This window comes from Chrysemys picta, chromosome 8 (assembly GCF_011386835.1).
Source record: "Chrysemys picta bellii isolate R12L10 chromosome 8, ASM1138683v2, whole genome shotgun sequence".
Lineage (NCBI taxonomy): Eukaryota > Metazoa > Chordata > Testudines > Emydidae > Chrysemys > Chrysemys picta.
This window is the reverse complement of record NC_088798.1, coordinates 100,390,202-100,415,584: the sequence shown is the minus strand read 5'-3', so window position 1 is coordinate 100,415,584 and position 25,383 is coordinate 100,390,202. Positions and strand designations below refer to the sequence as shown.

Genomic DNA, 25,383 nt, shown 5'->3' with positions numbered 1-25,383 from the left:
GCCTCTGCCAATATTTTGTTATCTTATCCTTTCCACAATCTGAGAGAGAGATGGCAAGGGACCCCAGGCTAAGGCCAGATTAGCCCATGTGGTTAAGGGTCTTCGCCAGGCCTTTAGACATATTTCTTCAATCTTCCCCTTTTTATTCTTTTCCACTCATTAACCCCATTACTTCATAGTCTCTCTTACAATGCAGCCACCAACTCAGAAAAATGAGCGAATAGAAATTTGCACGTTTCCTTAATTTTTCACAGCTGCTAAATGATCAGTCACCTTGACGGCCATCAGACAGTACACCACAAGGAGAGAAAGGGAAGGAAATAATACGGTTTTGAAATGGAGGCTAAGAAGCACCATTTTACTCTTGTCCACCAGGCTACTGCAAAAGAAGCAGGCACTGTTAAATGAGGTCACCAAATCAAACACTTCTCTGAGCGTTTTAAAAGCAGCTCTGTCATCTTTCCTCCTTCCCCTGGATCAGGGATATTATAAAGAAACATTAATCCTACACACACAGCTTAAAGCTCATTTCAGTTCTGAAACAGTATCTTCTTTATCTTACATTTTCTTTCCTGTTGTGCTCCCTAATAACCTGTAACCAGAAACGGTGCCATGTTTTTGGTACCTCCGTTTTCTAAGACCAGTTCAAGGGCCTGATCCAAAATCCATTGACATCAATGGGAATCTTTCTGTTGAGTTCAGTGATCTTTGGTTCAGGCTGTAAATAAATTTTTCTTTGATATTTATTTGTTGATCATTTGCACAAAGAGCCTCTATTAACTTCACCCATTTATTACGCCAATAAGCAATACATGGTTCAATTGAAAGCAGGCAGTTTTATTGATCAGTATCTTGGGTTTTTTTATTAGTACTTTCAGACACAAGCTGAATATTGGAAAGCAGTTCTGGCAAAGCATCAGAAGTGCCTAATTTAATGTTTTTAAAGTGTTTCTCTTCTTTTATTTAACTGAAAAGAGAGCCAACTACTTCAGTAACATTGGCAAGATTAAGAAAACATGACAGTTGAACTTTCTGCAGTATAATGAAATGCCCAATATAGGAGGTAATCATAGAATTAAAAGCTCTGTTCCATACCTACTTTACAGCCAGAAGGAAGATAAAATTACACCACTTACCGAAGCTGATTGCTGTAAACGGATCTTTAAAACACTACCTGAGACCATAACTCTTTTCAAACTCTGCCTATCCCAGAGGAACTAACACAAGTGCCCCGATGCCTATCACACGTTTATAATTGTACACTTCATTCAAAGTTCCCAGAGTCACCCTGACTCTTCAAATTATTTAGCTGGTTGTAGATTTTGTCATTTCCTGAGAATGGTTCTGAAAGTTACAATCCCAATATTTTGTCAAGTAGTGAAATAACCAATCCGCTGGAGTAGAGAAAACATCATGCAAAAACGTAGGTATTGCATAAGTGCTGGAAACCTTCCAAGAAGGTTTGACACCTTTGACTGGTGCGTCAAAAGACTGTCATCATGACATTAATTAGCACAAGGCTGGGACTGGACGACAGGGATGGATCACTCGATAAATTGCCCTGTTTTGTTCATTCCCTCTGAAGTATCTGGCACTGGCCACTGTCAGAAGACAGGATACTGGGCTAGATGGGCCATTGCTCTGACCTAGTATGGCCATTCTTATTTTCTTAGACTGTGATTAGTGTTTGTATGCACAGTGGGAAAATAAGTCCTTTCCTCTCTAGCTGTGGAGAACCCCACTGCAAAGGAACTGATGTAGTTCTGCTGTGAAGGACGTTGGATGGATGGGTACAGGAAGGGCAAGCTGTGCAGGGCGTATGTATTCCCTGCATCATGCAGAGACTCTCTATATGGTGTCTCTGGAGAGACTAGACAAGGGGTGAGGCCGGGGGAGCCATTGCTGTGTGCAAGTGGTGAATGAATCTGTCATCTATTTTAAAGGAAGACAATCCTTTTTTTATGCGAATTCAGTGCCATTCTCTGCAGAGGAGATAGAATGTTAAGGTTCCTGGAGTGTAAACACACATTCCTATCTTGGTATTTGTATGTATGTTGTGTTTGTTGGGGGAGAGGGTGTTTCATTTTGGTTGTTGTGTTTTGTTTTGTTTTTAATGTAACGGGAAACCATTGTTGGGGCCATAATAATGTGAAGTCTGATATTTTCATAGTATTTCCATGGTCAGAAGCTGGAAAGTGGCACCAGGATACCAGCTCTCATGGTTACTAAAGTCAACTTTGTAAGTTAAGAAAAAAACATGAAAAACAAATACAATTAAAAATAAACACAAATGCATGACAGACATAGATCTAGTCCCACCTTTCAGACAGCCCTACCTGTGAAAGCTCCTCGGGACCGATTTTTTTTCGACAGATCCAAACGTACTGTAAGTGTACAATAAGTAAAGGGAAGCAATTAGCCAGAAATAGCACAGAAACAGACTTTCTTGAATCATTTCAATCCCACAGTTCTGATCCCAGTCACCAAAGAGGTACCAAAGTTACCCCATGAACGGATTTATTTCTAAATGGGAGCAAAAGTTCATAGGGGTGGGGGTACACAGGCAGGGAAGGTTTTTATTTCCTCTGTGCCAATTCAGACATCCTTGCTTAGGACATGTCCTCTACCTAGGAATTAATGCTCAACTTACTCAGAACTGCAGCCAACCTGTAGATGAGTCCCAGTGAAGGAATGCACATTGCTTCTTGATATATCACTGGAATACCATTTTACTTATTAATCAATTCCCCTGCTTTAGCGATCTATAAAGTATTTTTCAATGATCTCTTCTGTCCTCATTGTCACGCTTTTTTCCCGTTATCCTTTAATGTTGGTAGGGATCTGATAGGCCAACATTTTCCTTGAGGTCTAAAGCCAGTGCCTCTGCGGGAGCTGACATTCATCCCCCTTCTTTCCAGATGCTGGGCGCATCATCACCCCATTGCCTTTAATTGCAGATGTCGAGTGCCCAGCTCCTGTTTCCCATTTGCCAGTAGAGTTCTTGGCCGTCACAAAGCCAGACCACCTCCCTGTGTCACAGAATTTAATTTAATTAACAGCAAGACATACAAATTGGATTTGGGAAAAAAATTAATAAGAATTAAACAGAACACCAGATGGCTGTGCAAATTCTATTTAATACAGAGATGGTACAGGAACTTTTCCTCATAATTGCATTATTAATAATTAACATTTGGAAGATGCTCCAAACAGAATGCTGGCTGCTGCATTAAATTATAATTTTTCACCGAATTGGTCACGGAGCTCAGGTACTCAAGGGCATATGAAGCCCAACTCTCAGGAACTGCTGAGATAATCTGAGGCCCTGATTTATTTATACGGAGGATGCAGTTTTATTTTGTATGATGTCTTTCACACAAATTGCTTCACAGAGTTAAATAACAAGAGACTTATAGAGTTAAAGAATTGTAGCCAAGGGAGAGAAAAATGAAGAGGCCTAATGATCAAAACATATGTTCAAAGGAGAGTTTTGAAATGGAGAGTCAGAGAGATGGAGCATTGCTGGAAGTCGGCTCCAGATGGCAGAGGCTGCAGAGCAGAGAAAACTCGCATTAGGTGTGGCCAGATTAAGTGAAGGGAGGATAGGGAGCAGTAAAGTGACACAGAGAGAAAGACAAAGTCCATCTTTGTGGGAGGTTGGAACAAGACTATGAAAAGTTTTAGAATCATGGAGGCCAATGATTTACATCCATAGGACATGTTAGAACATTCTAGACCAAATTCTGCTCAGAGTTATACTGATGTCAATCCAGATTAACTCCTTTGATGTCTATGAAGTTACTTCAGATTTACACCAGTGATAACTTTCAGTTCAAGTTCAGAAAACAAGTCCTCAAAGGACAGGAAATGCAATGTTCTCTTTGAAAGTTCAATTTAAACTCTGGAGTTTTTGGACTCATGACCTCCCCTCTGGTTGAACAGATGTGGTGCATCTTGGGAATTATGTGATCACAGTGTATCATGGGAGATGTAGTCTAGCTGGGAAGCCTGAGCCATAGAGGAGAAGGCAGCATAAAGCAGCTGACCTACAACTCCCATGAGGCATCTCAGGGGGACACGGTGTTGAATCAAGATGAAACAAAATGCTTTGATTCAGTTTATCAAAACGAAATGAAACATTTCTATTTGTGAATGTCAAAACAGTTGTAAACTGAAATCCTTCTGAACTGTCCATTCTGTGAAAAAATTCTGTATTTGGACTTTTTGTACTCTTTCAGAGCAAAAACAAATTTAAAAATATCAGAATTTCCTGAGAGGCAGAAATTCTGATTTCTCAACCAGCTCTAATGTGCGTAAGCACCAACCTGAACCGAGACCACAAGGAGAAGAATTTATTAAAAACACCAGGTCTCACAGAGTCTCTGCTGGAGGACTGAACGGAAACCTTCAAAAGCTTTTACAGAGTTGTCTTTCTGCCCTTTTCAGCTTCTCTATATTGCACAAAAAGGGCCAAAACGTACTTATTTTTCCCTGTTTGTTTTCATAAATATCAGAGATATGAAGTAAAGTTTAGCTGGAGGTCTTGATGAAGTCTCAGATATGTTTGTTAGATGCTCTCTCCTTAGTCATTGTCAAGCTCAGGATATAGTAGTCAAATGTAACTCTTCTAATTTCTTTTAACTCAATCCCTAAAGCATCTTGATCATTTTGTTCTCTATTTTGTGTACACCTTCCTACAGCGTGAATGGAGGTATTCCAGGTGTGCTCTCACCATAACTGAACAACGTATTTAGGCTGCTAACTTCCACTGAAAATTCTGGGCTTGATTTCTTTTCTCCGAGATATTCATTCAAAATCACATTGTCAATACATGTGGATATATTTTTGCTGTGTCCTAGCATCTCTAGGTCTCTCTCAGTATTACTGCTTCCCCATTGAATATCTGTGGTTCTGATTATTTCCCCCCTCCCAGATGCATTAGCTTGGATTTTTTTCAAATTTGAATCTCATTTTATTTCCTCTCCATACAGTCAACCTCTCTAGGCATCGATTAATTATTTCTCTGTCATCACTGGTGGTTTGTAACACTTTCCAATTTACTGTAATCTGCACATTTAATTAATTTCATTGGCAAAGTACCATACAGTCTTAAACTGTTGGGGGGGAAGGGGCAGAATCAAAACACTTGTATGAGGCAAGAGACAAAATGAAAAGTATCTTTATTAAAATTAAAATTATTTTGTTAAAAGAGCAATTAATATGTTCAGCTATAAATCTGACCCTGGATGCTCCCAATTTTGGCTTCATCTATCTTTCAAGAAGCAGCAGACCTGCTACTGTGTGGTTTCTTTTTTTTCGGGGCGGGAAGGGGGGGAGTATGCTGTTAGAATGCGGTAAATAGAAAACCTCAAGAAAAATATGTTCCACCATTTAAGGTTTTTATGAGAAGATTTTCTAGTAGGTTTGGTTCTATACAGGTATCTCAAAGATGTTTTCTTTCTATCTCTAATGAGAGTCAAAGCTGGGACTTTCAGTTTTCTAGCTTGTTTTTAGAAGATTAATTAAGTGATAAGGATTTATTCATGCATTCACAAAAAGGGGAAAACAGATATTAGCAATACAACTTCCAACAAACACACATCCCACTTGAATACAAACCCCCTGTTTTCTGTAAAGGAGAACCAACCACCTTATCCAACAGGCTGCAGAAAAATGCTTAGCAAAGAAGCCTACAGATTACAAATAAGCCATCAGAGGCAGCCCATGCCCTGCCCTCAATGCAGGAGAAACTGACAAAAATCTTAATTAAAATTTGCATTCACTGCATTGGCTACAGTGTTCATGTAAGCTTGGCATTATCTGGTTTGCATTTCAAGAATATTAGGTTTAATTTAGTTTTCTAATGTGAATAAAAATCCCAGACAAATAATTTATTCCCGCATCCGTTACTAAAAGGGTTATTAAAATCATATTTTTCATATGGTGCTTTAGTGCACATACCTGTGGAAATGTAATAGAATCGCATTTGAAATGGTCTTGGCAGTTCTATCTATTCCATCATTTTTTCTTTCTATTTTACTAATTGGAGTTTTCTTCTTTTTAAAAAATATTCAACAAGGCAGCTGTTTTGTACGGATTTTACTTTTGCGGCCTGGCTAAATCACTGCTTATAATTCACACTATTCATTTTAAAAGAGCATCCCAGCACTTTATCTTGAATTCTGCAATGCATTGAGGACATTTGGTTCTCCAATGGTAATTATGCGAGCATGTGGCTTTCGAATACTGACCTCCACTCCATTAGTCCTCCTGTTGCCCTTTCAAGGCAAGATCCTGATCCCATTAGTAGAAATTACAAAACACATTGCTGAATAAAGAATCAGACCCAACATCCTCCTGGCCTACTATGAGAGAGAAGATTAAGTCTTAAGGGTGAGATTAGGGTGACCAGATGTGACAATTTTATAGGGAGAGTCACGATTTTTGAGTCTTTTTCTTATATCGCCTCCCCCCATCCCGATTTTTCACACTTGCTGTCTGGTCACCCTAGGTGAGATCCAGATCTAGATCCAAATCAAAACTACAGTAACTCCTCAGTTAAAGTCGTCCGGGTTAACGTTGTTTTGTTGTTACGTTGCTGATCAATTAGAGAACGTGCTCATTTAAAGTTGTGTAATGCTCCCTTATAACATTGTTTGGCAGCCGCCTGCTTTGTCCACTGCTTGCAGGAAGAGCAGTCCGATACAGCTGGCTGGTGGGGGCTGGGAACCAGGGTGGACCGGCAGCCCCCTATCAGCTCCCCGCTCTCCTAAGTTCCCTGTGCGGCATCCACCCAGCAGGCTACCAATTGCCAGCAGTTCAGCTGTCCCTCCCCCCACTGGCATGTGCTGCTCCTGCCCTCTGCCTTGGAGCTGCTCTCGGGAGCCTCCTATTTGCTGTGCGGTGGCGGGGGGGGGGGAAATATCCAACCCTCTTCCACCCTCTAACTTCACCACCTCAGCCAAGCTTCACAATCATCATTGCTGTGTATAGTATTCAATTGTTTGTTTAAAACTTATATATAGTTTTTTTGTCTGGTGAAAAAAATTTCCCTGGAACCTAGCACCCCCCCATTTACATTAATTCTTATGGGGAAATTGGATTCGCTTAACATCGTTTCGCTTAAAATCTCATTTTTCAGGAACATAACGACAACGTTAAGCGAGGAGTTAGTGTACTCTAAAGTTTGGGTTGTTCAAATCCAGGGTTTGTTTGCAGATCACGATAGTGATAGGAACAAGCCAACAAGTGTGGATTCAGATCTGGACCTCTCTAAAGTTTGGGAATGTTTGGATCAAGGGGTTTGGTCTTGGATCATTTTTACCTGCTCTACCATGAAAGCTGTCTATCTTATTACCATATGGATGATAAAGAAGTCTGTGGATAGTTTTACAAAAGGAGTAATGGCTTTTTAAAATCTTAAGACTTAAAGTTTGGTTCTACCCTGAAAGGTAATTCTGAAACTGGCATCATGGAATTCATGTTCCTTGCATCTCAATGATTCCAGGTAAAATATGCTGAGTTTACCATTAAAATACTGCCCCCCCCCCCCACACACACACACAGTCCCCAACTACCCGTTTACAAACCCTCAGCCTGGGCTGTAAGAAACAAGCTTTTGTTCTTCCCCTTCTCATGCATCAACTGGTAATAAGGATGCTTCAGGACAAATCAGGCCTTCACTTACATCTGTGCTTCCCCATTGCCAGTGGTGCATTTGGCAATCTACAGAGGAGGATTTCTACAGATAAGACTGGACTTTAATGTATTGATTTTCTGTCTAATCCAAATAGAGAAAATAATCCATAAAATTCTGCTGTCATTTATATCTCTGTGACCCAACTACAGCAAATGAGGCAGTGGGGATGAAAATCTGAGCAGAATTTGGCCCCGCTGATTTCAGTGACACTACTCAACATTCATAAAATTACTCACATGCCTAGGAATTTGCAGGATCAGAACTTCAGCTAACATACAAATCTGAATATAAGTAAAGAGCGGGTTTCTTTGTGTAAAATCACAACAAGCAAATGCTGAGGGCAACTGAAAAGTAAATAATAATATAACAAAAATAATGCGCAAGAGACAGATTTCTAGTGCAGACAACCCAGGATTGGAGACAGTGCTTTGGGTCGCTATTTTTTTAAACTACTTAAAAAACGTGGAGCTGCATTTTGCATGAGGTGAAGATGATATGGACCAGAGTGCAGCAGTTTGAACTGCAGGAGACTGGATGTGGTGGTTATTAGTCATACTTTGTATTTGTTTAGCATCTTCCATCCTAGAATATTGAAGCATTTAAAGAATATTAATTAAGATAATGACCCTATATGGTAGGTATGTATCAGTATATACATGTTAACAGATGAGGAAACAGATGCACAGAAATGTTAAGACAACTTGTTTAGGTCTTGCAACCAGTCAATGGCAAAATGGGAAGAGAAACGAAGGATGAAATTCTGGCTCCACTGACGTAAATGGGAGTTTGCCATTGACTTTAGTGCCCCCAGGATTTCACTGCAGAAATCTTGACTAATGAGTATTTGGCAGTACTACATAATGGAAATTAGTTTGCTCCTAGGTTGGGTTTTCTAAGGGAGTTAAGTGCTCAAATCCTAAATGTGATCCCAAATGCCAGTCTTAATCGTTATGCTCATTTGTCTAATGAAAAGGGGGATATTCATCAAATTCATATCCAGCTACTAAATTACTGGGAAAGGCTCAATTTTAATCCCATTCAGTTTTAAGGGAAGGACATCAAACCTTTGAAACCAAATAGAGTGAGGCATACATGATGGATCAGTTGCACCACAATACACCAGGGCTAAATGTAGCCCTTTCACAAACTTATCATTAGTTTAGAATTATTAAGAATCTGCCATAGAATTTCTTGAGATCAATGTTAGAAAGAACTCTGCGGGTATCTGAATATCTTTCAGAGTAGCAGCCGTGTTAGTCTGTATCCGCAAAAAGAACAGGAGTACTTGTGGCACCTTAGAGACTAACACATTTATTAGAAAGCAACAGAGGGTCCTGTGGCACCTTTGAGACTAACAGAAGTACTGGGAGCATAAGCTTTCGTGGGTAAGAACCTCACTTCTTCAGATGCAAGACTTCTTGCATCTGAAGAAGTGAGGTTCTTACCCACGAAAGCTTATGCTCCCAGTACTTCTGTTAGTCTCAAAGGTGCCACAGGACCCTCTGTTGCTTTTTACAGATTCAGACTAACACGGCTACCCCTCTGATACTTGACATTTATTAGAGCATAAGCTTTCGTGGGCTACAGCCCACTAAGTCATACAAAATTGCCAGGAAACTTTTCTATCTAAGTTTTGGACTTAACATTTACGTAGCATTCAGATTTTCAAGGCACTTTAGAGATAGAGGCCAGACAGTAACTGGCCTTCATGTTCATAAATGTGCTAGGAGAGGGCACATGGAGCCTTCCCTCTTTTCCAAGCCCCAGCCAAGGGCCAGGCACAATTGCAGTCTCAGCTCCTGGGGAAATACAAACACTGACATCTCCACATAAACCTGAGGACTCCCGTGACCCCATAGGAGATGAGAGAAAGTGGGGTCATGGCTGTACGTATCTGTACAGGACAGTGTGCTGGAAAAAGCAGGTTGCATGCTCCTCATGTGCTTTTCTGGGCTCTCCCTGCTGCTGCAGGGAGGACATGGTAGGAGTGAGAATACCTCCCATGGGTTCAGGGAGTTTATGCCCTAATCCTGGACAGTGCACCAGTTCAAAGTGGATAAATACAGAGATGAAAACCACTTGGTACGTACATATTTTCCTTTATTGTTTAAAGGCACAGTCTTGCAGTCACTCACCAGAGTGCTCATCAGAGGAGTCCCATCGTCTTCAATGGGGTCTTTGGCATTCTAGGCACTGTTCTTCTGAGTGAGGGTTTCAGGAGTTAGTGCTAGGTGTTTAAAACGAGTTAGTCAAAGTTAATGGTAGGTTTAGAGAAGCAATAAGTTAACTGAATAGATACGTGCTTCATAGTGAAAACATAAGGGTTGGTCTAGAGCAGTGTTTTCCAAACTTGGGATGCCGCTTATGCAGGGAAAGCCCCTGGCAGGCCAGGCCAGTTTGTTTACCTGCCGCGTCCGCAGGTCTGGCCGATCACAGCTCCCACTGGCCGCGGATCACTGCTACAGGCCAATGGGAGCTGCTGGAAGTGGCGGCCAGCACATCCCTCAGCCTGCGCCCCTTCCAGCAGCTCCCATTGGCCTGGAGCAGCGAACCGCGGCCAGTGGGAGCCGCGATCGGCCGGACCTGCGGACACGGCAGGTAAACAAACCTGCCTGGCGTGCCAGGGGCTTTCCCTACACAAGCGGCGTCCCAAGTTTGGGAAACACTGATCTTGCACCTGAGCCTTGTAGTATCTTTGGACATTACACATTTTTTCCTATAAACAACTTGAAAATCTATCTAGGCAGCTTCCTTTCTAATTCTAATTAGCTGATTAAACATCCCATTTTTAATCTGAATAACATATTTTATATATTGAATTCTGCCAGCATTTGTTGGAAGGTTTATAGCTAAGGGGGATTTTAGGAGAAGTGACAGGAATGTTTGCATCAAAGAACTACTAACGTCACAAGTTTGGGATTTTACTTTTGGCGTAAATTTTTCAAAGAGATTTAACATTTCATCAATGACTGTTTGGATTCTTTTTGGCTTCAGTCATTGACTATTTAGAGCTAAGGAGCCATTAGCAAAGCAAAATAATCCAGTCTGAGTGGATAATCCCTTCGCACGTAGTAGTAGATAAGTCATAAGGGAAGTAGCATTTCTTTGAGGTTCTGTTTTTCTGTATGAGAGATTCCATTAGTCTGTAGTTGATTTCTGTTTTTACCTGAATCATCATAAAATTACTCCATTCCTATTGACATATTCATGGCTTTTATGTGTATCATATAAAACAGAAGGCTTTTTAACTTATATATGTATTATATGAATATTGGTTTACGTGCTTCTGAATTTTCTAGACATGGTGAATCCTCTCATCTTGACACTTCTCATTTATTACATATAATGTGGGCCAGGGTAATGCTGCTATTCCTTTGGCAAAGACCATCTTTTTGTTCTGTATTTGTACAGTACCTAGCACAGTAGGGCCCTAGTCCATCACTATAGTTCCTAGGCACTACCACAATTCAACTAATAAATAATAATGCATCAGTAACAACTGGAACTCAGGGTCCAGATATCCCCTTTGTCCCAGATAATTGGTACTAAATAAAAACTAAGGTGTCTATCTATTTAAAATCTCCTCAAACTGCAAGAACAATGCAGCTTATTATGCCGTTACCGACACATGACTTTATTATATGCTATCCGTGACAATACAGAGAATTTTTAACTAGTCTATTGGGAAAACCGTTGTCCCCTATTGTGAGAACTGTGGAATACTTGCCCACCTACAATACATGCATGATGAGCAAGGGTAAATGGCTGTCATCCATCAAATTATATAGCAATTTGAGAAAGCTACTATCCAGGATAGTATATCATCATAACAGCTTCTGACAGTACTGACTAATTCTGTGAGGAAAATGATCCCTTTGGCCCAATTCAGTTCCCGTTGAAGTCAATGGGAGACTATTTATTTCAATGGGAATTGGAGGAGACCCTTAGTCTGAGCTCCCTGGCAGGTAACAATAGCACGGAGGGCTAGGGGGCCCTCAGCTCTGCAGTCCACTTCATTCTGTAGAACTCAAGACAGTGGCTTTGGGGGCCTTGATGCCTGTATTTGGTCTGACGTTCTCACTGTAGGCGGGTGTCTGGGATTATATGTATTATCAGGTGGTGCCCCCTGGATAGACATGATTTATTTTAAATCCTGTAACCATCCTGAGCTATGGCAATGACGGATGTGGAATAGGGACCAAAGGATGCCTCCTAGCAGCCGCTGGTGTGATGAGGAGCAGGAAGAGGGTTGCTGCAGCCGTTTCTAAACTATGTAGCTGTTCAAAGGCGTAGGGCCAGTTAGCTTTGCAGTTAGTATAAATAAGTGTGGCTCCATTGGCTTCAATGGAGAAATGCTGATTTACACAGCTCTGAGGAGAACCACAATGGCTGGTGCCATTAAATAGGTCTAGCTACCGTTTACACCCAGTCCAGCTCTGCATGTGTGCCAGGAGCTTGAGTCATAATCTTATCTTTCCCGATCCACACCGCCCCCCCCTTCACACACACCCCACACACTTAGTGCTCCTTACAATGACATCTCACTCCCCTGCACAGCTCCACTCCTGTAGCCAAATTGTTGTTTCCCTTTGGACATTTGCATTATGGGAAGGTCTGGTTTTTTTTATCCCCCTTCTTCTGTCTAGTACACCAGCACTGCAGCAGCCATGACTTGTTCCTAATAGTCTGCAGTGCTTAATTGGGCAAATTGGAGTTGATGAGAGTTCTGCTTGATAAAGCTCTGCCGAACTTGGCCTTCTAGAATTAAATGTAATACATCACAATTCCTCGTTTGCTACAACTTCACTATCATAAAAACACATTTCCTTTGGTCTGTTTTGAACTCTGTTATTTTCTGTGCCCAGGATACTAGCGAAGCCTTTAGTGTCATCTTTTAATTTAATGTCCGTGTTGATCCCCAGAAAGGAAAGTTAAATTCATCTGTAATGTAAGCGTTTGATGAGAATCTAAGATCAATTTATGACATTTTGATCAACATAGAGGGAAAGTTAGCATTAGCCAAGGGTCACTGAGAATGTCATTAATATCTGATGGAGCAAACATAATGAAAAATTGTTGCGTACTATCAGAAAATGAGCGCTTGAATTAATTCTAATCAGCTATCTTCCCTCTCTGATTTTATTCTTCCCTCCTTTTAATATTAGTCAGAAAAAGATGAATGTCATGAGGGCTTTATGGCAGATTGCCAATCTAAATTGTGTAGGAGAAAATAAATCATTCCAATAAATCCAGTTTTTATGGCAATTTCTTCTCATTTTCCACATTTTTTCATTTTTCATTGTAGCTGTTTCCAGAAACAGTGAAACAATAAATAGATTAAAATGTCTGCTCATTTCTTTGGGATGGTAAATAGCATGCAGAGCCGCCAACAGCAATTCCGGGCCCCAGGGCAGAACAGTCAGTGGGCCCCCACGCACACACAAGCCACATCCATGGGGACAGGGTCCACCTGACACTTGGGTGTTGCTGTGCCGGCACTGGCTGGTGCCCAGCGAGTTGCTAGCTGCGCTGCTGCGCGCACCCTTCCGGCATGGCCAGGGCTTCCACATGCCTGCCCGGTCGGGTTGCCAACTGTCTAACTGAGCAAACCCAAAGACCCTTGCCCTGTCCCTGCCCCTTCCCTGAGGCCACACCCCTGCCCTGTCCCTTCTCTGAAGCCCCATCCTCGCTCACTCCACTCCCCACCCCCCTTGCTTGCTCTCCCTCACCCTCACGCACTTTCACCAGGCTGGGGCAGGGGATTGGGATTGGGGTGCGGGAGGGAATGCGGGGTGCAGTCAGTCAGGGGGTCAGCGCTTACCTTGGGTGGTTCCCAAGGGGTTGCGTTCTTGAAAAGGGCGATGGATACTGAAACGATGTATACCGGGGAATTTTCCCCCATAAGAAATAATGGAACAAAGGAGGTATGCATTCACAACTTCACCACACTCGCCTAGAACACACAATTGCCAACTTTCACGTGGTAAATAAGCACCCTGACTTTCACAATAAGCCAAAAATCAAGCTAATCCCATTTCAAAACAAGGCCAAAACAAGCCAATCCCTAAGAACCCCAACACTTTATTTGACTAGATCCCCTCCCGCCCTGCACTCTGGGACTGTGGGGGGCCTGCTGTGCACCCCTGACTCTCTCTTCCCCCCCTTGCCCCTGCTTGCCAGGAGCTGATCAAAAAAAAAGCAACAAGCTAAAAGCCAAACAAGCAACAAGCCACCAACCAAAAACTAGCCAACAAGCAACTCACAAGCCAATTAAGCCAAAAACAAGCCCAATTTCTGCATTTTTTTCATGAGTCTGGCATGTCCGCTATGACAATGCTCTTTTCTCCTAAACAGTGTATCTTTCTACAATGACAGATTATACAGTACACATTTTACACATAAAACATTGAATAAAATAATGTAGAACCCTACTAACACCATTCAAACACACAGAACATTTTAATACAGTAAATACAGAACAGTATAAAACAGTGTCGGTTACGCTAAACTTAGGTAGGGTGGCGGCTGGGTTTTCTTCGGCTGCCTTTTCCGTGGCTGGCTTTTTGGTTGCAGAAGTCTTAAAAGAAGATTTTTTTGACGTCTGCTCTCCTGCATGAATCTTTGAACGATAGAGCTCCCTGTAGCAAGCAACTGCATCATTGAGAGCCCTGGAGACTTTGGCAGACCGTTCATGGAAAGGATCACCGCTCTGTATGATTTCCGTCATCTCATTCAGCAATCTAAAGAAACTGGAGAGATTCTTTGTCATCAAACTCCTGGCATCCTGCCCTACATCATCGTCATCCTCATCCTTGCTTTCTTCGGATATCCGTTGTTGGTCCAGCTCAATCAGTTCCTCATTTGTCAGTTGCTCAGTGTCAGACTCCAACAACTCCTGTACATCATTCTCCTCTACCTCCTCGAAGCAGACATCCTTCACTACCGTGACAATTTCTTGCTCGAGAGCAGGAACAGCATCAAATCCCATGAAGCTGTGGTCAGCATCTGGCCATTCACAGCACCAAACACCATTCATACATTGCGAAGTGACTGCTTCCCACGACGCGTCAATGTTTTCCACACCATTCAAGGTGTTTAGGACTTCCAAAACGCATTTACACTGGGCTTTCCTTCACCTGCCATCTCCTAAATCAGCATGGAGAACTTTCTCCATAGGTAATAAGCCTTGAACATGGCCGGCGGACTCAAGTACAGTACTGTACTGGACAATAGGGGAACATGTTCAAATTCACGTCGGTCCTGATCCGGGCAAACGACAGATATTTGGATCACCAACGTAAATCGGAACACGTTCCCCTACTGATGAGCATCAACAGATAAGGGGGACCCCCTGTATTGGGGACCCCCTGTAATTCATAGTCAGATGGCCATAGTCACCAATTAAGCTCAAATTTGAAATGCTCACCATGAACAGCTGACCAGTTATTTATAGACCAAGATTTTTTTGTTTTAGTTATTTTTGCAAATGTAGATGAATATATGGATTAAAGAAAATTATAAACTCCCCCAGGGAAAATTTGTGTACAGAAAAAGGCAACATTTGTTTTGTCAAATAAATGATTCACTATGAACTGTTTGCTCAGCTCAACTCAGCAGTATTCGTAAATCCAAAGATAGGCCCAAAAGCTTGTCTTTTAACTGAAAAGCATATATTAAAGTGCTGTTATTTGCCGAACAGAAATCACCGTTTCACAGTAATCCCAATTAGCATGTTATTGTATTTCAATCTGTACTAGCAATAAAGAAACAATTAAAAACACATTTTAACCAAGTGTAACTTTCCATTATATAAACAGATATTAGTGTGATTCCCCCACCCCCCATGTGTTAGTTATCACAAAGATAGTTAATATGAAAGCACTGGTTAGACATTCTGTCCTTTTCATTTTTTTGTGTGTCATTTTACTATAAATCCATTCAAATCCAGACTTTTTTCTTTATTCCCAATTTTGGAAAGACTGGAGAAATATTCAATATTTTTAATCTTCTCTTATTCAATACCATTCAAAACCCACAAATGGACAACTCCTTCCTCACTAACAAAATTAACTGCAATAATAACATATTTCCTTTTATCTTTTCTTTTAATTATCCTTATCTTTAATCATAATGAAACATAATTAAAAAGTAGTCACATTATACATTTTGTAAATTGAATCACTCTGTGGGAAGATGGGAACCAAAGCCTCTTAATCGTCTATAATAAAATGAGTCCATGAGACCCAATGGTGCTGTAATTCTTCCGTTAGGAAACTGGCCTTTGGATTGTCAGCTACTAGCATGTTCTTTTCTGTGGTGCAGAAAGAATGAAGAAGAATCTCCACTTTGGGATAAGAAATATCCCTGTACACTGTGTGTACATGAGCAGTCTTGTGTATTTTGTATCTCATTTACTGTTTTGCAGATCCGTGAGTAATGTTCTTCCATTTATTTTAAAGATAATCTCAGATAAAAAGTTTACACTTGCTAATTACAAGGATCAACCTAACATTTTGTACTATGTTGAAGCAATAGAATGATGCAAATGGGGGGAAAAAACCTTCTCGTTGGGTCTATGGGTAGTCAGTGTAACATTAGTGATGAATAACAAATTCTACTTAGCTGCAAAACTTTTTTATCATCTAGGTCACAGTCCATAGCAATGTTTCATAGCTCCTCTTTACTCAAGCATCATTCCCATCTCAGTTCACGTTTGAAGCGCCAATTGAATATCAAATTGATATTCCCAAATGTATGATTTCTCCCCCTGGCCCCTGCAAGGAGATGTTAATGCTGGTTTAACATTTAAACTAATATGTAGTTAATTTTGTTTTGTACAAAAAAATTTGCCCTCTACATTAGCCTTTGACAAAGGTTTGATTAAATATAAGTTTTACTTCACCTCATTGTTTGCTACTTGGAAAATGAAATCTGAACAGTGGCTCTGAAACTGCTAATGGCCCTTTTTCTTTAATAAAAACTGGTTTGCTGATATATTCATTATGGCCCCAGTTTAGCAGACCACTTAAGCACATGCAAAAGTCCATCCCTATTCATCAAAGCATTTAAGCGTGTGCTTAAGATGTTTGCTGAATAGGGATGGACGTAAGCCTGTGAATGGAGTTAAGTGATTGTTGAATAGGGGCCTGTATGCCCTAATTCTAGAGTGGTTACTTCATATCCTAGTGACTCTAATGTAGAATCTGCATAAAAAATGGGTGAAGTCCTCAGGATTTGTCCCTTCTTATTATTATTATTATTAATGGTGATGGTGGTAATGATTATAAAGAGGAAGGGATGCAGAGTCTATAGAGCTGTGCTAAAGTTGCAGTCCTCCCGGGAGTTAAGGTTCAAATTCCATCCCTGACATTAGCTCTCCTTTGGCACTGGCCACTGTCTGAGACAGGATACTAGATTAATGGGCCATTGGTCTGATCAGGTATAGCAAAGTCTGTCCCCACAAGAGAAACAGAAGTTGAGAGCTGAACAAATGTTGCCAGTGAGCACATATTTAGAGAGACTAATTTGCAATTTTCTGAACAATTATACTATGAGCTATGGCTGATTACAAAAACCAAAACATGCTTGGCTCTGCTGGGCTGCAGAACGTACCATAACCAGCTGTCTATCTCCATACTGCAGTCTACGTTTGAGGCACAGCAGTTTGCTTTCTGAAATCTCATGCTCTTTGGAAATGCTACAGTTACCTTTATTTTTTAATTTTTCTTTTTTGTTTACAGTTTGTTGCTCATCCCAACTGTCAGCAGCAACTGCTCACCATGTGGTATGAAAATCTCTCAGGCTTACGTCAGCAGTCTATAGCTGTGAAATTCTTGGCTGTCTTTGGAGTCTCGGTAGGCCTTCCTTTCCTCGCCATAGCATACTGGATCGCTCCCTGCAGCAAGGTACAGACTGGTTAAGGTGCATGTTGTTTATGGTTATTTATATTCAATGCTTGGAATGATGTCAAAAGTCTTTCTAAACTAAGATCACAAACAATGTTGTCCTCTGAGATTTGCCATGAGTGAGAACAAGCTCATTGCCAATGCAGCAAGTGAGAGTGTTTTGAAATTAATCTTCAAAAGTAATAAGGATGGGGGTGGAGGAAATGGAAAATCTGATCAAACAAGCAAGAAGGAAAGAATGGAAATAGGAAAAAAATGGTAACGGGTGAAAGAATTTGAATGGGATACAGAAGGAGAAGAAAAAAGAGCAGAAAGGGTGAATAACTTGGGGAAAATGTTTCTTGTCTCTTTGCTCATCCTAACATATGTTCCTATCTCTTTCCATTTTTAACCTGTTTTTCTGTCCTTCCTCCTCTCTGCCAGGGTGCTTTGTGTGTGTGTGTGTGTGTGTGTGTGTGTGTGTGTGTGTGTGTGTGTGTGTGTTACTATTTCTTTCTCCCGTTTTTCTTTTTAGTTAGTGGTGTCATGGGACACCATAAAAATGAATTAGCATTCCATGACAACCAGAGGTGGATTGTTGAATGTCAACTAGAAGAGTAGAGTAAGTCCCTGTACCTAATAGCATAATATGGCCCAGTCTCCAAAACTTGGGAGGGGGAAGATGAGGAAACATTAAAAGTTGTTTCTGTATCTATTATAGACATCCAGAGATTGACAGTATTAAATGCTGCTGAAAGTTCTATTAAGAAGAGCTAGAGGGAAAGTACCTGAGTCAGCCATCAGTTGGTCATTAAGTTTGAACAATTGCCTGCAGTACCAGTTCTGTGGTGGCGCTTCTATCCTGAGAGAAAATGCTCAGACAAGGGGAAATAAATGTGCATATGGTTGAGCAATACATAGCTTTTTCACTACTTTGGGTGAGGGAAGAACATTTTTTTACTGGACAACAGTTGGCCGCATCATCCACTGTATCTCCAGGAGAGGGCTTATCAAACCTACTTAAAAGTAATAGAAGTGATAGCTAGTAGCTTCAGTCCTCAAAACGTTTGGTTCCATTTCCTTTAAATGCCTGTAAGGAATTCTTTCTACGTTTGCCAAGTCCAAAAGGTTACAGATCCATTGATGGGTATTAAGAAAAGACTATAATTTTCAAAAGACCAATCTTCTAGAAAATGTAGGGCTTCTAAAACAGATGAGACTATAGTGATGTTTAATACTCAACATCCTTCAAAATAACCCCTGACTAGTTTCTATTTCTCAAGCTAATTGAGAAGGTGAACACTTTTTCATTAAATTTCATCACATTTCATCAAAAACACATTTTTATCAATGCTGGCTGTTAATATGACACCAATAATAAGTTCCATTATATAACAACTTGGGATGCTGACTACAAGAGTTAGTCCTGACCAACAATGAGGGTAGCTTCTAATACACCAGTTCTTCAAATGTATCTGCCAAATCTTGCAGTCTTTAGTTGGAGCCAAATTTCACGCTACAGGGTAATCAGAGCAACTCTGCTGCTAGTGTATCGAAGAACAGAACTTGCCTCTAAATGAAAACTTCTCTTGCACTCAGCTCTACAGATCAGTTGGCACTAAAAGCAATATGGTCCCTGGCTCTTTTATTCATTTACCTCTAAAGGGGAGCAGATTATTGACTTTATCCCAAACTGTACAGACGATATCCCATTCCAGTATGGTATGTTAACAGGCCAAATATAGGAGTCAGACGAGTCCGCCTTGACATGAGTTTGTGAGCTGCTAATGGTTTGGAGGCTGTCATTGTGTGCTGTGAAATCTAAGCTTTACAAAACAATTTAAATCTCTAGCCCTTATGGTTAAGAAGGAGTGTAAACCAATGCTGGAATAGCTACTCTGAGAGGTGTGAACAGACCCATGCATCTAGATGAGATGTTAATTCTTAAACCTAATGATAATTCCTATGGCAACATTATTAACTATTTCACTGCTAATCAAAGGAAACAAACGAGAAGAGGGAGGATGGAATTCTCAAGATCTGCCCAATCCACTGGTAGTGGTACTTAATTTGGGTGCCCTGAGCAGGTAGACGTTGGGTTGTGTGTGGATCTTAAAGGAATACCACTGCTACATTTTCCAGGCTGACCAAAGCTGGTATTTAATTCAAACACTTTTGAATGCTACACTCACTAATTTACAAAGTTCTCTCAGTGTACAAATTGTCATGTGGCTTTCGTACATTTGTGCATTCCAAATTAAGAGCCAGACCCGCCGCTGGTCTAGCTCCATCACTGCTCCAGCAATGGAACTATTTTAATTTATACCAGCTGAGTATCTAACCCCAACTTTTTCTTCCAGTTACCTTTTTTCACACCTACCCCTTTTAAAAACATTCTTAATATTAAAAAAAAGTCTACGTGCTTTTCCTTCAGCCGTGTGTTTCTTTACATTGTTCCCCTCCTCTTTGATTCAATTATTTCCTATTTTAGAATCTTTCCTTTCCCTTCTATTTATTTGATATTGTCTATTTTGTATTTGTTTTCTCTCTTTGATATGTCTCCTAGTTTATTCCTTTTCAAAATATATATAATGGATGTTCAGTCCTGAAACAAGCCGTTCTTTTGAAATGACTCTTTGTGATTTGTATTCTGTGATTGTTGCTGTCCTCTTTGCCAGTAACAATCAAACACAAGCCCAGATTCCAGGAAGCATTCCTGTTTGATGAAAAGCAATGTTTGGAATTAATAAGGTAATGGGGCCAGTAGTACAAACAAGTAGGTCATGCACCCAGAATTTAACTAGATTGTGCCTTATATATAATTGTCATAAGGCACTGAGTTATTTGAAAGAATTAATGTTTCATCAGTTTTCTACAAAAGATTCCACTCAACACTTTCAGCTCCTGCAACACTCAGATAAAAATGAGATTTCTTTGAAGATATGAAAAACTGCACTTCAAGAAGAAAACCCACTAAGCTTCCTTCAGTAATGCAATGGATAACTGTTTTAAGGGTACATTGGCAGAAGGGAGCACCTAATAATTCAAAGACAGTTTGTAGTCCATTGGAGCTCTCTTCCCCCTTTTAATTCAGAATAGAACTGGGAACATATACGTTAAAAATGAGTTTTTTTAAGAAGTTCCAGGCAATGATCAATATGTCCATAGTCGCCTTCAGGCTTTTCTTATTTGTAATTGCCTTGGCCTGACTGGTGTTTATATGGAAAATTATATTCTATGATATGTATAGTTCCAGTCTTATCCTATGGCCCCCTCTACACTAACAGCAATATTCAAAAATTTCCCACTGCTACTAACACCAGCAATGGTGTTAAAAACTTTGGAAGTCCTAGTGTAAACAATCTGCCAGTCTTTGTGTGCAACTATCTAACAAGGCTGGGCTTAAAACGGCATTGGCAGCAGGTGCACTGTCTACACTAGGGCTCATAATGGTGGCACTGAACCAATATTAGAAGTGATGGGAAATTTTTGAAACATTTCCTATGTATAGAAGGGTCTGTCTCTCCAGGATTACTGCCAGCTCCTAGCTTGTTATATGGGGGGGAGGGATAGCTCAGTGGTTTGAGCATTGGCCTGTTAAACCCAGGGTTGTGAGCTCAATCCTTGAGGGGGCCACTTAGGAATCTAGGACAAAAATCAGTACTTGGTCCTGCTAGTGAAGGCAGGGGGTTGGACTCAATGACCTTTCAAGGTCCCTTCCAGTTCTATGAGATAGGTATATCTTATTATATTATTGAACTGTTCACCCCCAATTTTAGCCACTTACTCACCTGCATACTTGCCTATGCATCTGCTCACACAAATCTTGATTCCAGGAAGCATCCCTATTTAGGACAGTAGCTAAGCACAAGCTTAACTTTTAGTATGTGTTTACAGGCTATCTTGAAAGAAAGCGAGCACTTAAGCATGTGAGTAAGTCTTTCCTGAATTGGGGCCGTGGTTAGGTGATTCATTCAGACATTCTTTCACTCACCAGACTCCCATTTTTCAGAGATTTTTCCCTAAAAAGTTCTTTGTAGTGATGCATGTCAGCCCTGAAGGAGGCATCCACAAAGTCTCTAGAGAACCACACTTCTATGCTCCAAAGGGTAGCACATCACAACTCTATTCATCTTACTTTCTATCCCATTTTTTCTCTGTAAAATCAGATGGAAGAGAAGTAGCAGAACAACAAGAAAGATCAAGAATGAAACAATAAATCCTCCTAAATTGCATTCCATATATGCTTCCCTCCCCCATGCTATTGCAAACAGACTCAAGTTCCCTCCAGCGTTCATTGTTGTCAGGTGAAGGAGTCGATGAAAAATGAATTGTAAGTGGGGGGACAATGATACTTCTCTTGTTTGAAACCTCAAAACAAATCTTTTCTGTCTTGTTTTGAGGTTTGGAGCAAGGTTTCTGTGGGGTCTACATCATACGAATGTGTTCTTCCTCACCTAGTCTTAAAATTGACCGAGTTTAACATTTAAGCACTGAATGCATTTCTTCAGAACTGAAATCAGTCAAGAAAGATCAAGACCTGGAGAGCTACAGATTCTAAGCCAGGTGTTCTCAAACTGGGGGTCGGGACCCCTCGGGGGTCACGAGGTCATTACATGGGGGTCGCGAGCTGCCAACCTCTACCCCAAACCCCACTTGCCACCAGCATTTATAATGGTGTTAAATATATTTAAAAGTGTGTTTAATTTATTGGGAGGGTCGCACTCAGAGGCTTGCGATGTGAAAGGGGTCGCCAATAAAAAAGTTTGCGACCCATTGTTCTAGGCCCAAATGTTGCAAACCGGTAAATAGACTTATGACACTGATCAGCTTCATCGACAGCTCTCTGAACAGAAATGAACGCTGACATAAAGATGGAAACCAACTCAAACAATTTATTGCATCAAAGTGCATTTATTCATAAATGGATCAGAGACCATGGGGGTTTCTTCAGAGGAAGTACCAATGCATATTCCAACATATAGTGCAAACCCTTACTCACATGACTGAGGCCCACTGAAGACAATGGGACTTTGTGTGAATCAGGGTGGGTCACATGAGTAAGAGTTTGCACAATTGGTTCCATGGGCTGTACCTATTCTAGGATATTTTTGCCCAACTCTTCTGCCATTTCTACCAGCAATTCAGCTCTCTCAGTGGTAGCAATCTGGTGGGAGTGGTAGTATAGAAAGGACTTCATACAGCCACCAGCTATTTAAGAATCATATGAGTACTAAACCTTCATAAAGCATGCGTACACAACACAGTCTTTAAAACAGCAGTGGCTGATGCTTTCTTATACTAACACACCTACTGTTCCTGGCAATGGGGAGCTGAATCAGTGGCAGCAATGGTCGGACACTTTTGCAAAATCTCCCAACTTAGACAAAGCTATCATTTGCTGTGGCAACTCAGAACTCAATTTGATAAAGCACTAAGCCAGTGTTTAAGCATTTCTAATTGACCCCAGTGGGACGTAAGCAGGTACTTAAATGCCTGGCTGCTGTAGGGCTGAGATAAGGATCACATTTTTCTATTCACACATTTGGAAAACTCTTTCAGGAATTTTATCTGACCTAAATTTTTCAACAGGTTAACCAGCTTTGGCAATCTTTTAAAAGATATATTTGCAGTTTTAGAAATTCAGACACTCGAAAGACATAAGAAACTGAACAGAACTAATTTTTGTTAACGCTAAAGAATCTTGGCATAGTTGTTTTCTGGGTTTTAAAATATTTAGTATTTCATATTGACTGGATAGTCAAACTCTACAGAAACAGTCAAAGAACTAGAGTAAAGCAATATATAGATTTAACCACTGAAACCCAGTTTCAAAGACAAGGCTCTTTCTTGAGGAATTGATTGCTTAGGAAGAGGGGAGGAAAGCGAGGGGAATTTAGTGTCTAAACCCTTCCCACATCTCTTCTCTGTTTAAGGATCAAAACATTAGATACAAAGGAAGGTTGTGAAAATAATCCTTCATCTCCAATATACAGGGAGAAAGCATTTGTGGAATGGGTGTCTCTTCATGACGGTATTGGTCCAAGAGCAAATAATCACACGGCGAGCACTGACATATTCTTTCGGGGGTAATATATTCTTAATTCAGGAGATAAGGGTTATCTAAATAGACAACTAGGTAACGGTGTTTCTCAATAAGGATGAGAGAAACTTTAGTTACTCTGAAAAGAACTTGATTCAGATCAGTGCTTACATCACTTCTGCATTTATTGTATTAAAATAGGTCATTGTGGTGTATTGAGAAACTCAGTAACTGCTGTAATAATTACAGTAGACAATTAGCATGCTGATGTATATTAAAAGTGTTATCAAAGAACTTTTTATAGAAAATATTATGTCAGACAAGTTAATGAGAGATCTACTAGATAATCAGCTATCACAGAGATTTATTATACTAGCACAGGGCCTGATTTATACCAGTTTAGACTGTGATGAGGGAGAGGAGAATTAGGTCCAGACTAGTCTGATACACTATGTTTTCATATCTCTATATCTATATAAAAATAAACACAGACGTATATAAAATATAGATTTTTGTTCCTTTCTGCCTTAGAGTGAACAGGACAATTTAGATATCATGCAAACATCTGTGGGTAGTAAGAGAGAAATGTAACATTCTAAGACCTACAGTTAGCCTAAATGAATAGTTAGCCTAATTCATAATGCCCTGCACATGATCTGGAAGCAGCAAAGAACAAACTTTCTATAGACTTGAATACATGAAGAGTAGCTCAGTTCTGGAGTTTTCAGCAAACTTCCAAAGAATAAATACTCTCATCTGTTATAGAGAAAAACACTTAACAACATGGGAACTAGACCAGGAAAATAATAATAATAATCATAAAACCTTTATCTTGTACACATTTTGTTTTCAGCTGGGACGGATCCTCCGAAGCCCTTTCATGAAGTTTGTGGCACATGCAGTTTCTTTTACAATCTTCCTTGGACTGTTAGTAGTGAATGCCTCAGACCGGTTTGAAGGAGTGAAAAATCTTCCCAACGAGACCATCACGGATCATCCCAAACAAATATTTAGAGTAAAAACTACTCAGTTCTCATGGACAGAATTACTAATCATGAAGTGGGTTTTAGGTAAGTAAAAATTGTATCATCTTTTAATCCTGCAGTGAAGTCCAGGATATCATGATAGGAAATAACTGAAGAATTGTCGGTGGTGATCTGCCAAAGAAAAACATTCAGAGATAAATGTGGATCCCAATGAAGTATGTGGCACAATAGCATTGACTTCAATAGGGTCAGGGGACAGCTCTGTCTTGGTCACAGCTGCTGAATGCACTCTGACAGATGCATACTTTATTCTAGTGATGTTGAATGCCTCGGGCAAAGCCTGCTCTGTTGGTTTAACTGGGACATCTCTTTCAACCCATAGGGGGAAAGAGAATTTTTATAGAAAATGCTTGTTCTCTACAGGTTTCTCTATTGGTTTTTAGAGTAATTTCTATAGAACCCTGTTAGTTTAAATTCTGCTAAATTACACCCAACTTTTTCAAGAGAGGAATGGTAACGTAGCAAATGAACGAGAGCCTGGCAATCAAATGGTTTAAAAGAAAAACAAATGATGAGTGAAGCACTGGAATAGATTCTATCTGAAATGATTAAAGAGCAAGGCAGATCCATTTGGATGAATATTGCCAAGCATTAAGTTAAGCACGTATTGTCCACGGGGAGTGTTTTTGTTTTGTTTGTTTTGTTTTCCTCCTTCCTCTGAAGCATCAGAGGTGGCCAGGGCTGAAGATGGGACATTGGACAGGATGAGCC

At 40.4% G+C, this 25,383-nt stretch overlaps 1 protein-coding gene and 1 long non-coding RNA gene across 7 annotated transcripts in view; one reads left to right on the top strand and one right to left on the bottom strand.

The window, feature by feature from the left end:
* Nucleotides 1-25,383, top strand: part of TRPC7 (transient receptor potential cation channel subfamily C member 7) — a 205,694-nt gene that overhangs the window by 133,984 nt on the left and 46,327 nt on the right. For all 5 annotated transcript variants that reach the window (XM_065555041.1, XM_065555043.1, XM_065555039.1 and 2 more), the window contains 2 exons: nt 17,440-17,604; nt 24,480-24,696. In XM_065555041.1, the coding sequence (XP_065411113.1) occupies nt 17,440-17,604; nt 24,480-24,696 (382 nt within the window). The remainder of the gene's footprint in view (nt 1-17,439; nt 17,605-24,479; nt 24,697-25,383) is intronic.
* The window catches only part of LOC135973197 (uncharacterized), a 133,804-nt gene continuing 125,887 nt past the window's right edge, over nt 17,467-25,383 (bottom strand). The window contains exons 5-6 of one of the 2 annotated variants that reach the window (XR_010589919.1): nt 24,452-24,783; nt 17,467-17,594 (exon numbers count right to left, since the gene is read on the bottom strand). This is a non-coding gene — a long non-coding RNA (uncharacterized LOC135973197). Of the gene's footprint in view, nt 17,595-24,451; nt 24,784-25,383 lie in introns of those variants that run through there. The other variant, XR_010589920.1, reaches the window with a different exon arrangement.